Source organism: Chiloscyllium plagiosum, unplaced genomic scaffold (assembly GCF_037043375.1).
Source record: "Chiloscyllium plagiosum isolate Xiang-an unplaced genomic scaffold, Cpla_swu_hap1 HiC_scaffold_39, whole genome shotgun sequence".
Taxonomy (NCBI): domain Eukaryota; kingdom Metazoa; phylum Chordata; class Chondrichthyes; order Orectolobiformes; family Hemiscylliidae; genus Chiloscyllium; species Chiloscyllium plagiosum.
The window spans coordinates 13,931,080-13,948,042 of NW_028270177.1; the positions used below are offsets into that span (position 1 = coordinate 13,931,080).

The window sequence follows — 16,963 nt, forward strand, 5'->3', positions numbered from 1 at the left end:
GTGAATGGCACCTCTTCCCTCACTGCAATGAAATTTGTCGTTCATCAAATTGCCAATCCTACAATCTGTGTCCAGCCATAATTGGTGATGAGCAATTACACTTTATTGCAAAATGGTTACAGTGAGTGAAGAAGACTTGCAATATTAATAATCGACTTTGGAGAGTCCAAAAATGTGCAGGTTAGGTGGATTGGCCATGGTAAATACAGGGTTACGGTACAGAATTGGGCTTCTGGATCTGGATGGCATTCTGATTGGAGGGTCGATGTAGTCCGAATGGGCCAAATGACCTCTTTCCACACTGGAGAGGTTCAATAATCATTCCTTGAAAACAGTTTTGGTCTCCCTACCTAACTAATTTGCCTTAGGCAGAGTTGAACAAAGTTTCACAAGGTTGATTCCTGAGTTCAGAGATTTGACTCATCAGTAACAGCTGACCAGAAGAGTTTTATATTTCACTTCAAGTTTGAAACTAATCTTATTGCGAATATGACATTCTTTGAGGGTTCGCTGGGGAGGAAGCTGAGAGGCTGTTTCCCCACTAGAGAGTCCACAACCCACGGTCATCAGATTAGAAAAAGCATAAAATTCTTCAGAGTGGTATAAATCTCCAGAATTATCTGCTGTAGAGGACTGTGTAAATTCAAGAATGACATCAGTATATTTGGGGCTCTAAGGGAATTCAGGGAAGGGAAATTTGAGGTAATTCAGCATTATGGAAACATAGTAGGACCTCACATTGGTCTAAACATATTCTTATTTTATTATTGCACAGAATCTTATGTTATACAACATTTCTTTTCAATTATCCAACAGGATCCAGATGCTATTTGCTCACAATATGGATTGTCTTGCGTGGAAAAGTAGGTTCCAGATTGCATTCACACTCAGTGTCTTCTTCATCCTATCTTGCTCAATTACTCAAGGGGCTAATATACTGGTTGTTCCTGTGGATGGAAGCCACTGGATCAATATGAGGATTCTAATTGAACAACTGAAACCACGTGGACATAACATTTCTGTGCTTCATTTCCCAGGAACTTTGTACATTAAAGAGAAGCCTGATCTATATCAATCCATTATGGTTGGAGTGCACAGAGCTGCTGGAGATAATAACAGTGCAGAGGTTATCCGGAGTTTAATAAAAAACGCATTGGAAGCTTTACAGAATGGTTATTACTCTTTTGCATTTCATTACGAAACTATATCTTTTCTCCACAATTGTCACTCATGGTCGCGAGAGTGTATTATTGCAATTTTTCAAAACAAACATTTGTTAAAACAACTGGAAATTGCCCACTTTGACTTAGTACTGACCGATCCTGCTTTTCCTATTGGTTCAATCGTGGCTTACTATTTCAAAATCCCCATGGTGTACAATGTCCGATGGGTTACTACTGGAGAAGCTCAGTTTTTAACTGCCCCATCACCACTGTCTTTTGTCCCAACCCCTGGTTCCAGATTGACAGATAAAATGAGTTTTCTTCAAAGAACGCAAAACGTATGTCAAAATCTGCTTCAAACACTCATGTTAAACAATTTAGTTGAGCCAATGTACAATGATCTCTGCCATCGCTATCTGGGCCCAGACACAGACGTTGAGACTGTTCTTCTCAGTGCAGATGTGTGGCTGATGAGAGTAGATTTTATATTTGAATTCCCAAGACCCACCATGCCCAATATCGTTTATGTTGGAGGATTCCAGTGCAAACCATCCAAACCTCTAGAGGCAGAGTTTGAAGAATTTGTCCAGTCCTCAGGAGAACATGGGATTATTGTCATGTCAATGGGGACCATTGTCAACTCTTTGCCAATGCATATCACAATGAAAATAGCAGAGGCCTTGGCTCAAGTGCCTCAGAAAATTATCTGGAGGTATGATGGAGAGATCCCTCCCAATATTGGAAATAATATATTACTGTCAAAATGGATCCCTCAGAATGATCTACTAGGACACCCAAAGACACAAGTCTTTGTTGCTCATGGTGGCACCAATGGAGTTTATGAAGCCATCTATCATGGGGTGCCAATAGTTGGCATGCCTCTGCTTTTCGACCAGTTTGATAATTTACTCAGACTTGAAGTCCGAGGTGCAGCAAAAGTGATGAACATTGCAACCATGCAGTCAACAGATCTACTGCAGGCACTTAATGAGGTTATATATAACACATCTTATCGGGAGAACATGCAGAAACTCTCTGCTCTCCACAGAGACCAACCTGAGTCTCCAATGGAGAGAGCAATTTTCTGGATTGAGTATGTTGCGCGACACAAAGGGGCGCCACATTTACGCTCAGCATCTTACAAACTTCCGTGGTATGTTTACTATTGTGTAGATGTGATGATCTTGCTGTTGTCTTTGTTCTTCGTGTTTACTACATTGTTAGTCCTGCTATTGAAGAAGCTTTGTAATATATCTCGAAAGAAGAAACAAAAGACCCAGTAAGATTTATGCTTTGGTTTTGAATTCTATCACATTGACAGTAGACTCCTTTATTCCTGTATCAAATACAATTATGTTTAATTTTAAAGCAAACTTTGGTGAGATAACACTGGAAAAGCATGCCAGTCAATAGTGATTATTAGTCAATAAGAGCGGGTACGAAGGGTGAATTTCTATTTAGTAGAATGTTTTTTTCTGATGCAACAATGCTTATGTTATCCTCATAACATAGAAGACAACATATAGATGATGTAGTATGCAACAGACATGTATTACAGCACAATAAGATATACAAATATTACATTCATGGGCACATCAATATTTGGGCTCACATTAACTATTCGGTTATTAACAGCAGATTGCTTTCATTAGCCTGTCGTGCCACACGTGATCTCAAGTAAGATGGAGTCTTTGACTTTTATACCGTAAGGTCACATGCTACGATACAGCAATGATCATGAGCATCACTCTTAAAGGTATACTGACCATGAGATTTCAAACACAATTCAATGTGTGGTGGAGAGTTTAAATAAGTTTGTGAGGCCTCTGAGGTTCACTGGTAAAGATACCCATTTGATGGCATTTATCCTAGGATTGTCTGGGAAGCAAGGGAGGAGATTGCAGAGCCATTGGCCTTGATTTTTATGTCCTCGTTGTCTACAGGAGTAGTGCCAGAAGATTGGAGGCTAGCAAATGTGGTTCCCTTGTTCAAGAAGGGGAGTAGGGATAACCCTAGTAACTATAGGCCGGTGAGTCTCACTTCTGTTGTGGGCAAAGTCTTAGAGAGAATTGTAAGGGATAGGATTTATGAACATCTGGATAGGAATAATGTGATCAAGGATAGTCAGCATGGTTTTGTGAAGGGCAGGTCGTGCCTCACAAACCTTATTGAATTCTTTGAGAAGGTGACTAAGGAGGTGGACGAGGGGAAAGCGGTAGATGTGGTGTATATGGATTTTAGTAAGGCGTTTGATAAGGTTCCCTATGGTAGGCTACTTCAAAAAATACGGAGGTATGGCATTGAGGGGGAGTTGGAGGTTTGGATTAGGAATTGGCTGGCTGGAAGAAGACAGAGGGTAGTAGTTGATGGTAAAGGTTCATCTTGGAGTGCTGTTACTAGCGGTGTTCCACAAGGATCTGTTTTGGGACCATTGCTGTTTGTCATTTTTATAAATGACCTGGAGGAGGGGCTAGAAGGTTGGGTGAGCAAGTTTGCGGATGATACGAAAGTCAGAGGAGTTGTTGACAGTGAGGAAGGATGTGTCAGGTTACAGAGGGATATAGATAAGCTGCAGAACTGGGTAGAAAGATGGCAAATGGAATTCTAAGTGTGAGGTGATTCACTTTGGTAAGAGTAACAAAAAGATGGGGTACTTGGTAGGATACTTGGTAGTGTGGATGAGCAGAGGGATCTTGGTGTCCATGTACACAGATCTTTGAAAGTTGCCACCCAGGTAAATAGTGCGGTGAAGAAGGCATATGGCGTACTGGCTTTTATTGGTAGAGGAATTGAGTTCCAGAGTCCTGATATCATGTTGCAGTTGTATAAGACTCTGGTGCGGCTGCCCATACTATAGGAAGGATGTGGAGGCAGAGGAGGTTTACCAGGATGTTGTGGAACGGGTGCAGAGGAGGTTTACCAGGATGTTGCCTGGTATGGTAGGAAGATCGTATGAGGAAAGGCTGAGGCACTTGGGGTTGTTTTCATTGGAGAAAAGAAGGTTTAGGGGTGACTTGATAGAGGTGTACAAGATGATTAGGGGTTTAGATAGGGTTGACCGTGAGAACCTTTTTCCATGTATGGAGTCAGCTATTACGAGGGGGCATAGCTTTAAATTAAGGGGTGGTAGGTATAGGACAGATTTAGGGGTAGGTTCTTTACTCAGCGTGTCGTGAGTTCATGGAATGCACTGCCAGTAGCAGTGGTGGGCTCTCCCTCTTTATCGGCATTTAAGCGGGCATTGGATAGGCATATGGAGGATAGTGGGCTAGTGTAGGTTAGGTGGGCTTGGATCGGCGCAACATCGAGGGCCAAAGGGCCTGTACTGTGCTGTATTCTTCTATGTTCTATGTTCTATGATCCCAGTCATCAGATCCGTTCTTTCATGTCCAAAGATTGCCAGGTTTTTGCATATATCAGTAAATTTGATGCTTCTTCTATACCCTCTATTTGTGTTGGTCATGTACTGCTTATTGTAAGTAAGTTTCTCTGGAGCGAGCTTTGATAGGCTTGAATGCACACCAGGCATAAGCAGCTGGTTTCATTTACACTGCTGTGAACTCCATACAGTACCACATCATTACATACAAAAAAGGGCATCAAGTTTTATAAAGCATTGGGTTATGCAATTCTACCGAAATCTTGAAAGAGCGAAGGTGACCATTGTAAGAATAATGTTGATCTTACAAACTATTGTATTGAAGACAAAGATTATTCTACACTTGGCAATGGTTTCTTGTTCTTGATGTGAGATAACCTTCAGTAATGCTAAATGAAGAATCATACTTCTTAACCCATAAAAACAATGTCCTTGTACCAATTGATGTGAAACACCTGTTAATGAAACAATCAAATTATTAATAAAGAATAAACAAAGCTTTTGAATGATTTGTCCATTTTCTTTGTTGATTTTGTAAATACTGGTAACACTTCCAAACATGCATCCAGGAAGAGAGTGGGACCAAATGTTCAGAGAACCCTGGATATTGAGGAATGCGCAGGATTGGATAAGGAGAAAATGGGGAACCCTATGGTCAAACCCAAGGGCTTAGAGCACACCTGAAGCCCTAGAGGTGTATAGAATGTGCAGCAAGTTACTTTGAAAAGAAGGTAGAAAGGCAAGGAAGACCATGAAAAAAACACTGGAGGGTTAAATAAGGGAGAATCCAAAGGCATTTACAACTATGTTAGGAGCGAGATAATAACTGGAGATAATGGGAAGATTGAATGATGTCTTCACCGACTCAAACATCTGGAAGGAAGTATGAATTAGGTTCATGTCAGTCTCATTGCTCATGACACCACACTGACCTGTCATGGTCTTTGTGATGTAGCTTCCAGGCTCTGTCCCTTTTGATCATATGACCATTAGATATAGAAGGTGAATTAGGTCATTCAGTCCATTGGGTCTGCTCTGCCAATTGATCATGGCAGATATGTTTCTCAATCCTATTTTCCAGCCTTCTCCCCATAACTATTGATACCCCTACTAATCAAGAACCTATCTATCTGTCTTAAATACACTCAATTACTTGACCTCCATAGCCTTCTGCAGAAATGGGTTCCCACAGATTAGCCACCCAGTGGCTGAAGAAATTCCTCTGCATCTCAGTTCTTGAGGGTTGTCCTTTCTGTTTCAGGCTGTGCCTTTGAGTCCTAGTCTCTCCTGCTAGTGAAACATTCTCTTGAACCTCCACTCAATTCATGCTTCTCAGCACTCTCTAAGTGTCAATGCGACTCCCCCCTCATCCTCCGAAATTCTATTGAATGCTGACCCAGACTGCTTTCACCTTCCCAGCTCCTAAGCATTCAAAACATCACATTGAGAGCAAGCAGACATCATAACGTGGCAGTTCGATGATGCTGGTCCCAGACAGCTTTAATATCCACTTGCTTTGGTTCTCCAAAGGCTGTAGATAATGACAGTCTGCCATTTAAGGTTAATGTCATATTCAATGCTATTTTCTCAGAGAGAGCAACACCACAAAGAATCCTCCAAACCCTGGTTCCACCTTGGATGAGTAATCTGAGGGGAATGGTTGAAGTGGAGTAGTATTTTAGTAGCAGTACTCTAGAACCTTCTCATCAGCCACAATGAAACAACACGTACACTTCCCACAACATTGCATGTAGTCATCAATTTCACAAGGAAACCAATATCATGTCTTTGGATGGAGCTCTGATCTACTTAAGGTCATGCAGGTGCAATATGTGGATCCAAAGTATTGATGCAATGGAGGGGGATCAACTAACTACATACAACTGAGGCAAGATCAGTTGATAATGATGTGCAAATGCTTGGAAATGAGATAGTTGTACTTACTAGGGAGATCTAGAACTGGTCATTCAATGTTTATGAAGAAAATCAGAACATTTCCTTGACATTGAGATTTAGACACACAATGGTAAGGTCCTGGGGCGTATTGCTGAACAAGGGGACCTTGGAGTGCAGGTTCATAGTTCCTTGCAAGTGGAGTCACAGGTAGATAGGATAGTGAAGAAAGTGTTTGGTATGCTTTCCTTTATTGGTCAGAACATTGAGTATAGGGGTTGGGAGGTCATGTCACAGCTGTACAGGACATTGGTTAGGCCACTTTTGGAATATTGTATGCAATTCTAGTCTCCCTCCTAAAGGAAGGATGTTGTGAAATCTGAAAGGGCTCAGACAAGATTTACAAGAGTGTTGCTAGGGTTGGAGGGTTTGAGATAAAGGGAGAGGCGGAATAGACTGGGACTGTTTTCCCTAGAGTGTTGGAGGTTGAAGAGTGACGTTATAGAGGTTTATAAAATCATGAGTGGCATGTATAGGGTAAATAGTCAAAGTCTTTTCCCTGGGGTGGGGGACTCTAGAACTAGAGGACATAGATTTAAGGTGAAAGGGGAAAGATTTAAAAGGGACCTAAGGGGTAATTTTTTAACACAAAAGGTGGTGCGTGCATGGAATGACCTACCAGAGGAAGTGGTGGAGGCTGGTACAATTACAAAATTTAAAAGACATCTGGATGGGTATATGAATAGGAAGGGTTTAGAGGGATATGGGCCAAATGCTGGTAAATGGGACCAGATTAATTTAGGATTTCTGGTCGGCATAGATGAATTGGATCGATGGATCTTTTTCTGCACTATCTTTATGATTCGGTGACTTTCCCATATTTCTCATCATTGCTCAAGCTGCTGCGTGGCTGGGAAAAGTCTTGCGCTGCATTTGGTTTTCTGAAAGATACACACTTTTAGAACAAATACCTATCTTAAATTCATTGGAAGTATTAATTTCCAGCAGCTTTAAAGGCTCCAATTGGCCTTTAGCAGTAAGAATCAAGGATTTAATGTTGACACTACCATTAATTCTAGGATTAGATGATTTGATCCATATGTTCAAGTTGGGCTTTTCAGGAGTAAAGCTTGGAAATAGCTCTACAAGAAAACTTTGGAAGAAATTTGGAACTCACAAAGGGCAGTGGGTAAGGGTTGGAAGTGGCCTAGTTGTGTTATCACAGGACTGTTAACACGGAGACCCAGGTAATAATGATCTGTGGACCTGGATTTCTATCCTGCCATGGTAGATGTTAGAATTCTGAATTCAATAATAAAAATTCTGGGATTACGAGTCTAATGATGACTACAAAACCATTGCTAATTTTTGGAAAAACCCGTCACTAATGACCTTTAGGGAATGAGACTCTCAACCTTACTTGTGATTGGTCTACACATGACTCCAGATCCACAACAATGTGGTTGCCTCTTAACTGCCCTCTGGATGGTAATAACTACTGGAAGTTTGAGTTACAAAGAAAGATTGGATAGGCTGGAGCACAGGACGCTGAGCGGTGATTGCACGGAAGTTTATAATGCTTACCGTGAATAAATACAAAAAATAGGATGATTAGGTCAAGCAAACCTTCAATTTGAGATTAATAAACTTTTATCCATTGGAAGTTTTAAAGCAGATGGGCCAAAGGTGGTTATCTGGAATTGTTTGTCATTATACCATTGAACGACAGAACAGTCTTAAATGACTTAAAAGCCTTCTGCTGTTCCAATAGCTGTTCATAAATACTATTTGGAGATGTTGGAAATCAATAGAAACAACATCACGATTCCTGAGCTAACAAGAGAATGTTTTCACTGTGGAACAATAAACAACAGAACTCATTTTGAACTCCTGACTGGAGAGTGTGCGTGACGAGAACGATGTACAGGAGCAACCAGGACTCAGGTAAATCAATGCTGTTTCCAGCAAAAGGTGACAGAGAGTAAATTCCAAGGTTGTGGTGGGAAATCCAAGCCTCTAGAAAACTGATCGTTGCTATGCTGCAGCTTCCAGGGAGCGGATTGAAAAGCCTGACTGGTTTCCTGACACATTTACCCAGCGATTTAGTGCAGTAGACACCCTGTTAAGGGGTGGACGCAAATTCCAGCACAGTCTTATGTGTGTCATGGCATGCCAAAAACGGCCTTTTATGACTGATTTCCAGGGATCCTCATTTACCATCAAAAAAGTGATGTTAAAATGAGTGCTCGATGGGAGCAGAGCAGGAACAATTCATTTGCTGACCTTTGAACAGAAAACAGAAAACGCCAGAAATATTATTAAGCTAGAGAGGGTTTAGAAGAGATTTACCAGATGTTGCTGGGTATGGAAGTTTGAGTTACAAAGAAAGACTGGATAGGCTGGGACCTTTTTCACTGGAGCACAGGATGCTGAGCGGTGATTGCATAGAAGTTTATAAAATCATGAGGGGTAAAGATAGAATTAATAGTAATATCTTTTCCCTAGGATGGGGGATTTCAAGACTGGGAGCACATTTTTAGGTGAGAGGAGAGAGATTTTAAAAAATCATGAGGGCAAATATTTTACACAGAGGGTGGTCCACAATCTCAGTGTGTTTTATTTTTCAAAATCATGATCCATCAAAGCGAGGCCTGATCTATATCAATCCATTTTGATTGGAATGCAAGGATTAACTGGGAAAAAAATCCAACTGCAGACTTCACACAAACTTTGGTATAAAATGCACTGGAAGCCTTAGAGAATGGTTGAGATTCTGTTGTGTTCCAAAGTGAAATGTTATCTTTTTATGCCTGTTACATTTAGACACAAGAGTTAAATATTATTATTTTTGAAAACAAAGGTTTGTAAGAACAACTTGAAAATGCAGACTGTGACTTAATACTGACTGATTCTACTTTTCTTATAGGTCCAATGCTTGCTTATTACTTAAGACACCCCATGGTTCAAGGTTCATTTCCTAACCATCCCATCACCACAGTTCAATGAACCAATTTCTAACTCACAATTGAATGACAACATGAGTTTCAGCCAGAGAAAATGGTACCATAAATATTTTTCAATGCTACACATTTAGGCCACTGTTGGAATATTGCATGCAATTCTGGTCTCCTTCTTATTGGAAAGATGTTGTGAAACTTGAAAGGATCAGAAAAGATTTACATGGATGTTGCCAGGGTTGGAGGATTTGAGCTACAGGGAGAGGTTGAATAGGCTGGGGCTGTTTTCCCTGGAGCGTCGGAGGCTGAGGGTGACCTTATAGAGGTTTATAAAATCATGAGGGACATGGATAGGATAAATAGACAAAGTCTTTTCCCTGGGGTGGGGGAGTCCAGAACTAGAGGGCATAGGTTTAGGGTGAGAGGGCAAAGATATAAAAGAGACTTAAGGGGCAACTTTTTCACTCAGAGGGTGGTACATGTATGGAATAGGCTGCCAGAGGAAGTGGTCGAGGCTAGTATAATTGCAACATTTAAAACATTTAAAAGGCATCTGGATGGGTATATGAATAGGAAGGATTTGGAGGGATATGGGTCAGGTGCTGGCAGGTGCAACTAGATTGGGTTGGGATATCTGGTCGGCATGGATGAGTTGGACCAAAGGGTCTGTTTCCGTGCTGTACATCTCTATGACTCTATGACATCATATATTCTAATTTCAAACACTCTATACAATCAACACAGGAATTCTTGGACATCATCAGAAATATACACATAGACAAAGAAGAAACCATGATATCATTCGACGTGACGGCACTGTTCACTTCGATTGACAAAACCCTAGCCAGAGAAACAATAGCCAACCTACTGGACATACAGAACAGAAAACAGGACGCTGAACCTATCAACAAAGACGGCATACTTAAACTACTGGACTTGTGCCTCACAACACACTTCACATTCAACAACCAGATATATGAACAAATCAACAGAACACCCATGGGATCACCAATCTCGGACTCATAGCAGAGGCAGTTGGCTATTGTTTCTCTGGCTAGGGTTTTGTCAATCGAAGTGAACAGTGCCGTCACGTCGAATGATATCATGGTTTCTTCTTTGTCTATGTTCTGACCCAGAGTTTGGGTTGAATTTGTGGTAGGACTGTTTGTTCTAACCTTTGCATAACTGCCTCTGCTATGAGTCCCGAGATTGGTGATCCCACGGAACACCCATGGGATCACCAATCTCGGGACTCATAGCAGAGGCAGTTATGCAAAGGTTAGAACAAACAGTCCTACCACAAATTCAACCCAAACTCTGGGTCAGATATGTTGATGACATGTTTGTAATCATTAAAAACACGGAAATAGGAAAAACACACAGGATCATCAACGCCACACTCACAGGAATCCGATTCACGAGAGAAGAAAAGGATAACCAACTCCCATTCCTAGACGTGATGGTACAGAGAACACCGAACAGAGAATTCACTACAAGGGTATACAGGAAAGCCACACACACAGACCAAGTCCTAAACTATGAAAGTAACCACCCCAACACACACAAACGAAGCTGCATCAGGACACTATTCAAAAGGGCCACAACACACTGCAGTACACCAGAACTGCAAAAAGAAGAAGAGGAACACCTATACAAGGTATTCGCCAAAAACGGATACCCGCGCAACTTCATCAACAGATGCCTAAGAGAAAGACCACGGAACGAGGACATACCACAACCAAAAGGACTAGCCACACTACCATACATCAGGAGCATCTCAGAACTGACAGCCAGACTACTGCGACCCCTAGGACTCATAACGGCACACAAACCAACAGCCACGCTCAGACAACAACTCACCAGAACGAAGGACCCGATACCCAACATGAGCAAAACTAATGTAGTGTACAAAATACCATGCAAGGACTGCACAAAACACTATATAGGACAAACAGGAAGACAGCTAACAATCCGCATACATGAACATCAACTAGCCAAGAAACGACACGACCAGCTATCCTTAGTAGCCACACACGCAGACAACAAGCAACATGAATTCGACTGGGACAACACTACTATCATAGGGCAAGCCAGACAGAGAACTGCCAGGGAATTCCTAGAGGCATGGCATTCATCCACAAACTCCATCAACAAACACATCGACCTGGACCCAATATACCAACCACTACAGCGGACAGCTGAAACTGACAACCGGAAGCGGAAGGGACAGACCACTATAAACACCAGAGGAAACATCAAAGAAGCGCTTCGCAGGAGGCTCCCAAGCACTGATGATGTCGCCTAGCCAGGGGACGAAACGTTTGCAACAAAAACTTCCAGCGCGGCGAACAGAACCACAACATATTCTAATTTGGTCCATTTACAAAGAACTCTGTCATTGCTTTCTGGGCCCAGACACTAACATTGAGATTGTTCTTGTAAAGCAGATGTGTTGCTGATAAGAGTGAATTTTTCATTTGAATTCCAATGACCCAAATATTGCTTACATTGGAGAATTCCAGTGCAAACCATCCAAACCTCTAGAGGCAGATTTTGAAGAGTTTGTCTAGTCTTCAGGGGAACAAATGATTATTGTCATGTCATTGGGGATAATTGTTAACTCTTTGCCAATGCTTATTATAATGAAAACAGCAGAGGTCTTTGCTTAAGTACCTCAGAAAGTTATCTGGAGATGTAATGGATGGATCCCACACAACATCAGAAATAATTTGTTACTGGTAAAATGGATCCCTCAGAGTGAACTACTCAGGCACCCAAAAACAAAGTTTTATTGCCCTTATTAGCACAAATGGCACTTATGAAGCTGTATGTTATAGGGTAACAATAATTGATGTACCACTGCTTTTTTTCAGGTTTGACAATTTGTTTCGGCTTGAAACCTGATGTAATGCAGATGTGTTTCATATCTCAACCATGGAGTCAACAGATCTATTGCAAGCACTTAATGAAGTTATAAATAACACCATCGAGAGTGTGATGCTGGGAAAGCACACTAGGTCAGGCAGCAATCAAGGAGCAGGAGAATCCATGTTTCAGGCATGAGACCGTTCATCAGGAATGAGGCTTGTGACCTCAGAGGGTGGAGAGATAAATGAGAGGGGGGCTGGGGGGGAAGGTAGCTGAGAGTGCAATATGTTGTTGAAGGTGGGGGTGATGGTGATAGGTTGGAGAGGAGGGTGGAGCGCGTTGGTGGGAAGAAAGATGGATAGGTAGGACAGGTCAGGAGGGCAGTGCCAAGTTGGAAGTTGGGATCTGAGATAAGGTGAGGGGAGGGGAAATGAGGAAACCGGTGAAATCCACATTAATCCCATGTGGATGGAGGGTCCCAAGGTAGAAGCTGAGGCATTCTTCCTCCAGGTATCCTCCAGGTTAGGGTTTGACGATGGAGGATGCCCAGGACCTGCATGTCCTTGGCGGAGTGGGAGGAGGAGCTAAAGTGTTTGGCTATTGGGCAGTGGGGATGCTTAGTGTGTGTGTTCCAGTGATGTTCTCTGAAGTGTTCTGCAAGTAGGTGTCCTGTCTCCCCAATGTAGAGATCTCCGCATTGGGAGTAAGGGATATAGTAAATGACATGTGTGGAGATGCAGGTAAATTTCTGGCGGATGTGGAACGCTCTTTTGGGGCCTTGGATGGAGATGAGGGGGGAGTTGTGGGCACAGGTTTTGCAATTCGTGCAGCGCGAGAGAGAGAGTTGGTGGGGTCATGGACATGACGAAAGAGTCACGGAGGAAATGTTATTTATAGAACACAGATAGGGGTGGGGAGGAAATACATCCTTGGTAGTGGGGTCTGTTTGTATGTGGCGCAAATGGCGGCAGATGATAAATGTATCTGGAGGTTGGTGGGTGGAAGCTGAGCACCAGGGATTTTCTGTCCTTGTTGCAATTGGAGGGGTGGGGTTCAAAGGTGGAGGAGCAATGCACTGCAGGGCATCATCGACCACATGGGAGGGAAATTGCGGTCTCTATGAAGGAGGCCATCTTGTGTGTTTTGTGGTGGAATTGGTCCTCCTGGGAGCAGATGCAGCAGAGGCGGAGGAATTGGGAATAAAGGATAGCGTTTTTTCAGGAGGGAGGGTGGGAGGAGGTGTGGAGTCGGTCACCATTGATGGAGATGGAGAGGTCCTGGAAGGGGAGGGAGGTGTCCAAGATGGTCCAGGTGAACTTAAGGTTGGGGTGGAAAATGTTGGTGAAGTTGATGAACTGTTCAACCTCCTGGTGGGAGCACGAAGTGGTGCTGATACAGTCTATAATGTAGCGGAGGAAAAGATGGGGAATCGTGCTGGCGTAGGTGCGGAAGATAGACTGTTCCTTATAACTAACACATCCAACCACGAGAACATGCACAAACCCTCTGCTCTCCACAGAGACCAACCCAAGACTCCAGTGGAGAGAGCCATTTTCTGGACTGAGTGCGTTGCCTGAAACAAAGGGGCAGCATTTTATGCTCATAGTCTTACCAACTCCCTGGCACGTTTATTATTGTGTAGGTGTGATGATCTTCCTGGTGTCTTTGTTCCCCATGCTTACAGAGCAGACAGTCCTACTATTGAAAAAGTTTTGCAACCCCTCGGATTAAAAAAGCTAAAAACTCAGTAGGATTTATACTTTAGCTGGCAAAGGAAATCTTTGAATTATTTCACTTTGCTAATAAAATCCTTTATTCCAGTATCTAATGCATTTATTTCTAGATATTAAAAATTAAACCCATAATTTGGTGAGGAATCACTGGAATAGCATACTGGTCAATACTAATCAATTTGAGCAGGTAAAAAGGGTGAAATTTTATTTGTATGCTAAATTTAATGAAAAGATCAACATGTTTTAGAAGCATTATTCATAACAAATCAAAATATTAGCTGACTTACTTCACTTTTGCCTGCAGCTGGATTTTTTTACCTACTTGTTTTATCCCTCAAGTTTTATGAAGTGTTGAGTTATACAATTCTACTGAAATCTGGGAAAAGTGAAGGTGACCATTATAAGAATAATGTGATCTTACAAAATGTTGCTGTGAAGACAAAGATTATTCTACACTTAGCATTGGTTTCTCATTATTGGAGTGAGTTCACCCTCATCAATGCTAAGTGAAGATTCATTTTTCTTAACCCACAACAACAATGTGCTTGTCCCAATTGATTTCAAACGGCTGTTAATGAAACAATCAAAACATTAGTAAAGAATTCATCATTCTCACAAGGAAGTAGATTTTCAGGCTCTTAGGATTTGTCAACTTTTCATGAATTTCAACAATGATTTTTGTTTACTAATATTAATTTTGTTACCAGTTAGCTATTTTTGTCTTCTTCTGTGAAGGCAGGTTTAAGTAGCTGTTTAATTGCTCTATCGTTCATGTATGTCCATTTTAAATTCTACCAATCCAGACTGCAAAAGACCTACATTTGTCTTCACTTTATTTTTATTTTTACATTAATTTAAGTTTTTATAGTCCACAATTATGTTCCTTATGTTTCCTTTCATACTTTACTTTCCCCATCTGCTCGATCTCTTGGTCCTCCATTGTTGATTGTTGATATTGCTCACAATCCTCAGACTCGCTATTTTTCCTGGAAAGTTTACATGTCTCCTCTATGGATCTTATACTAACCTTAATTTCTTCTGTTAGCTAAGGTTGGATTACTTTTGTTGTTGTACTTTGTGTACCAGCAAGAATTTGTTGTTATAATTTTAATAAATGCATTCATTCTTTATATATTAGCAAACATTTATCCACCAGCAAGCCTTTCAGTGACACAATTTGTTACAGCGGACTCATGCCTTTGTAGTTTATCTTGTTTTAGATTTAGGATCCTAGTTTTGGATTGGACTTAGTATCCCAATGAAGAATTTTATCATGTTATTGTTATTGCTTCCTAAAGGACTTCACCCAAGATTTCAATTAACCCCTTCTCATTGCTGAATGGATACTGTTCCTTCATTGGTTTCTCAACATGTTGGTCTAAAAGACCATCTTGTGCACACTCCAGAAATTCATCTACTAACATATTATAAAAGTGGTTTGTCCTGTTTATCTAGTAGATTTGAGCTACTTATGATTACTGTCATGACTTGTTGCATGCATATCTAATTTCTTATTTAATACCATCCTCCACCTTATCATTACTTTGTGGGGACTGTATAGAAAACATCCACTAATGTTTCCACCCCTATTGCCTCTCAGCTCCTCCTATACAGTTTCTACATCTAAATTTTCTGAGCCAAAATCCTCTCTCACTATTGCACTGATTTCATGCTTTATTTTCAACATGACTCTACCTCCCTTTCTGTCCTTCCTAAATGTAGAATAGCTGACTAGCATTTTCACTCTGTCTGGTAGTTTACTGATCCACAGACCGCAATCAATCAGGATAGGCAACGGCACCTCTTCCATGACAATCCTTAACACTGGTGCCCTGCATATTCAGCCCCTTACTGTACTCCCTGAACATGCATAACTGCGTGGCCAAATTTTACCTGAACTCCATTGACAGGTTTGCTGATGTCACCACTGTTGGAGGCCAGATATCCTACAATCACCAGACAGAATACAGGAAAGAGATAGAGTGTTTGATGGCATGGTGTAAAGATAACAATTTCTCCCTCAATGTCAGCAAGATAAAAGAGCTAATCATTGAATTCAGGAAACAAGGAGAAGGGCATGCCCATACCTACATCAGCAGAGCTGAGGTGGAGATGGTTGACAACATCAAGTTCCTCAGAATGACGATCACCAACAATCTGTCCAGGATCACCCACATTGATGCAACAATCAAGAAGGCACAACAATGCCTCTTCTTCCTCTAAGAAAGGCTAAGGAAATTCAGCATGTCCACAAGGACTCTCATCAACTTTTATAGATGCACCATAGAAAGCATTCTACCTGAATACACCATGGCTTGGTACAGCAACTGCTCTGTCCAGGACTGAAAGAAACTACACTGAGTTGTGAACCCAACCCAGTCTATCATGCAAACCAACCTTCTACCCATTGACACCACCCACACCTTTTGCTGCCTTGGAAAGGCAGAAAACATCATCAAAGACCCCTCTTAGCCTGGTTATGATCTCTTCCAATCTCTTCTATTAGGCAGAAGATGCAAAAGCTGAAACACAGCTGCCCAATGCAAAGGCCAAGACCAAAAGGGAACGCATGAGAACCAGTAATCAGGGAATAAGCCGATGTTCTGAAGAGTAGAACAGGTAGTAGATGTTGATAAAAGGTGTGGAAAACTCTGAAGTCAAGCCACCACATGGCTAAGACCTATCTCCTGTTGTGTCAGAAGGGTGAAATGTACTTTGCTTATCATACCTCAGACTTAGAGGGATTAGAGCAGGAATTCAGTGAAAGCTGGACCCCAAACTCAGTCAGCTGCCATATCCTTGACAAGCAAGAGAGAGTTGAGAGTGTTATGCTGGGAAAGCACAACCAGTCAGGCAGCATCCAAGGAGCAGGAAGAGCTCTTCCCGATGAAGAGCTTATGCTCGAAACGTTGACTCTCCTGCTCCTCGGATGCTGCTTGACCGGCTGTGCTTTTCAAGCACCACACTCTC

General features: G+C 41.7%; 1 protein-coding gene and 1 pseudogene across 4 annotated transcripts in view; both read left to right on the forward strand.

The window, feature by feature from the left end:
* LOC122540945 (UDP-glucuronosyltransferase 1-2-like) overlaps nucleotides 1-5,040 on the forward strand; it is a 32,928-nt gene extending 27,888 nt beyond the window's left edge. For 2 of the 4 annotated variants that reach the window (XM_043677283.2, XM_043677281.2), the window contains exon 2: nucleotides 817-5,040. In XM_043677283.2, the coding sequence (XP_043533218.1) occupies nucleotides 824-2,446 (1,623 nt within the window). In that variant the 5' untranslated portion in view covers nucleotides 817-823 and the 3' untranslated portion in view covers nucleotides 2,447-5,040. The remainder of the gene's footprint in view (nucleotides 1-816) is intronic. The other 2 variants (XM_043677284.2, XM_043677285.2) reach the window with 2 other exon arrangements.
* A 6,646-nt stretch (nucleotides 5,041-11,686) lies between these two features.
* Nucleotides 11,687-13,991, forward strand: LOC148138630 (UDP-glucuronosyltransferase 2B15-like; annotated as a pseudogene).
* Nucleotides 13,992-16,963: the final 2,972 nt, after the last annotated feature.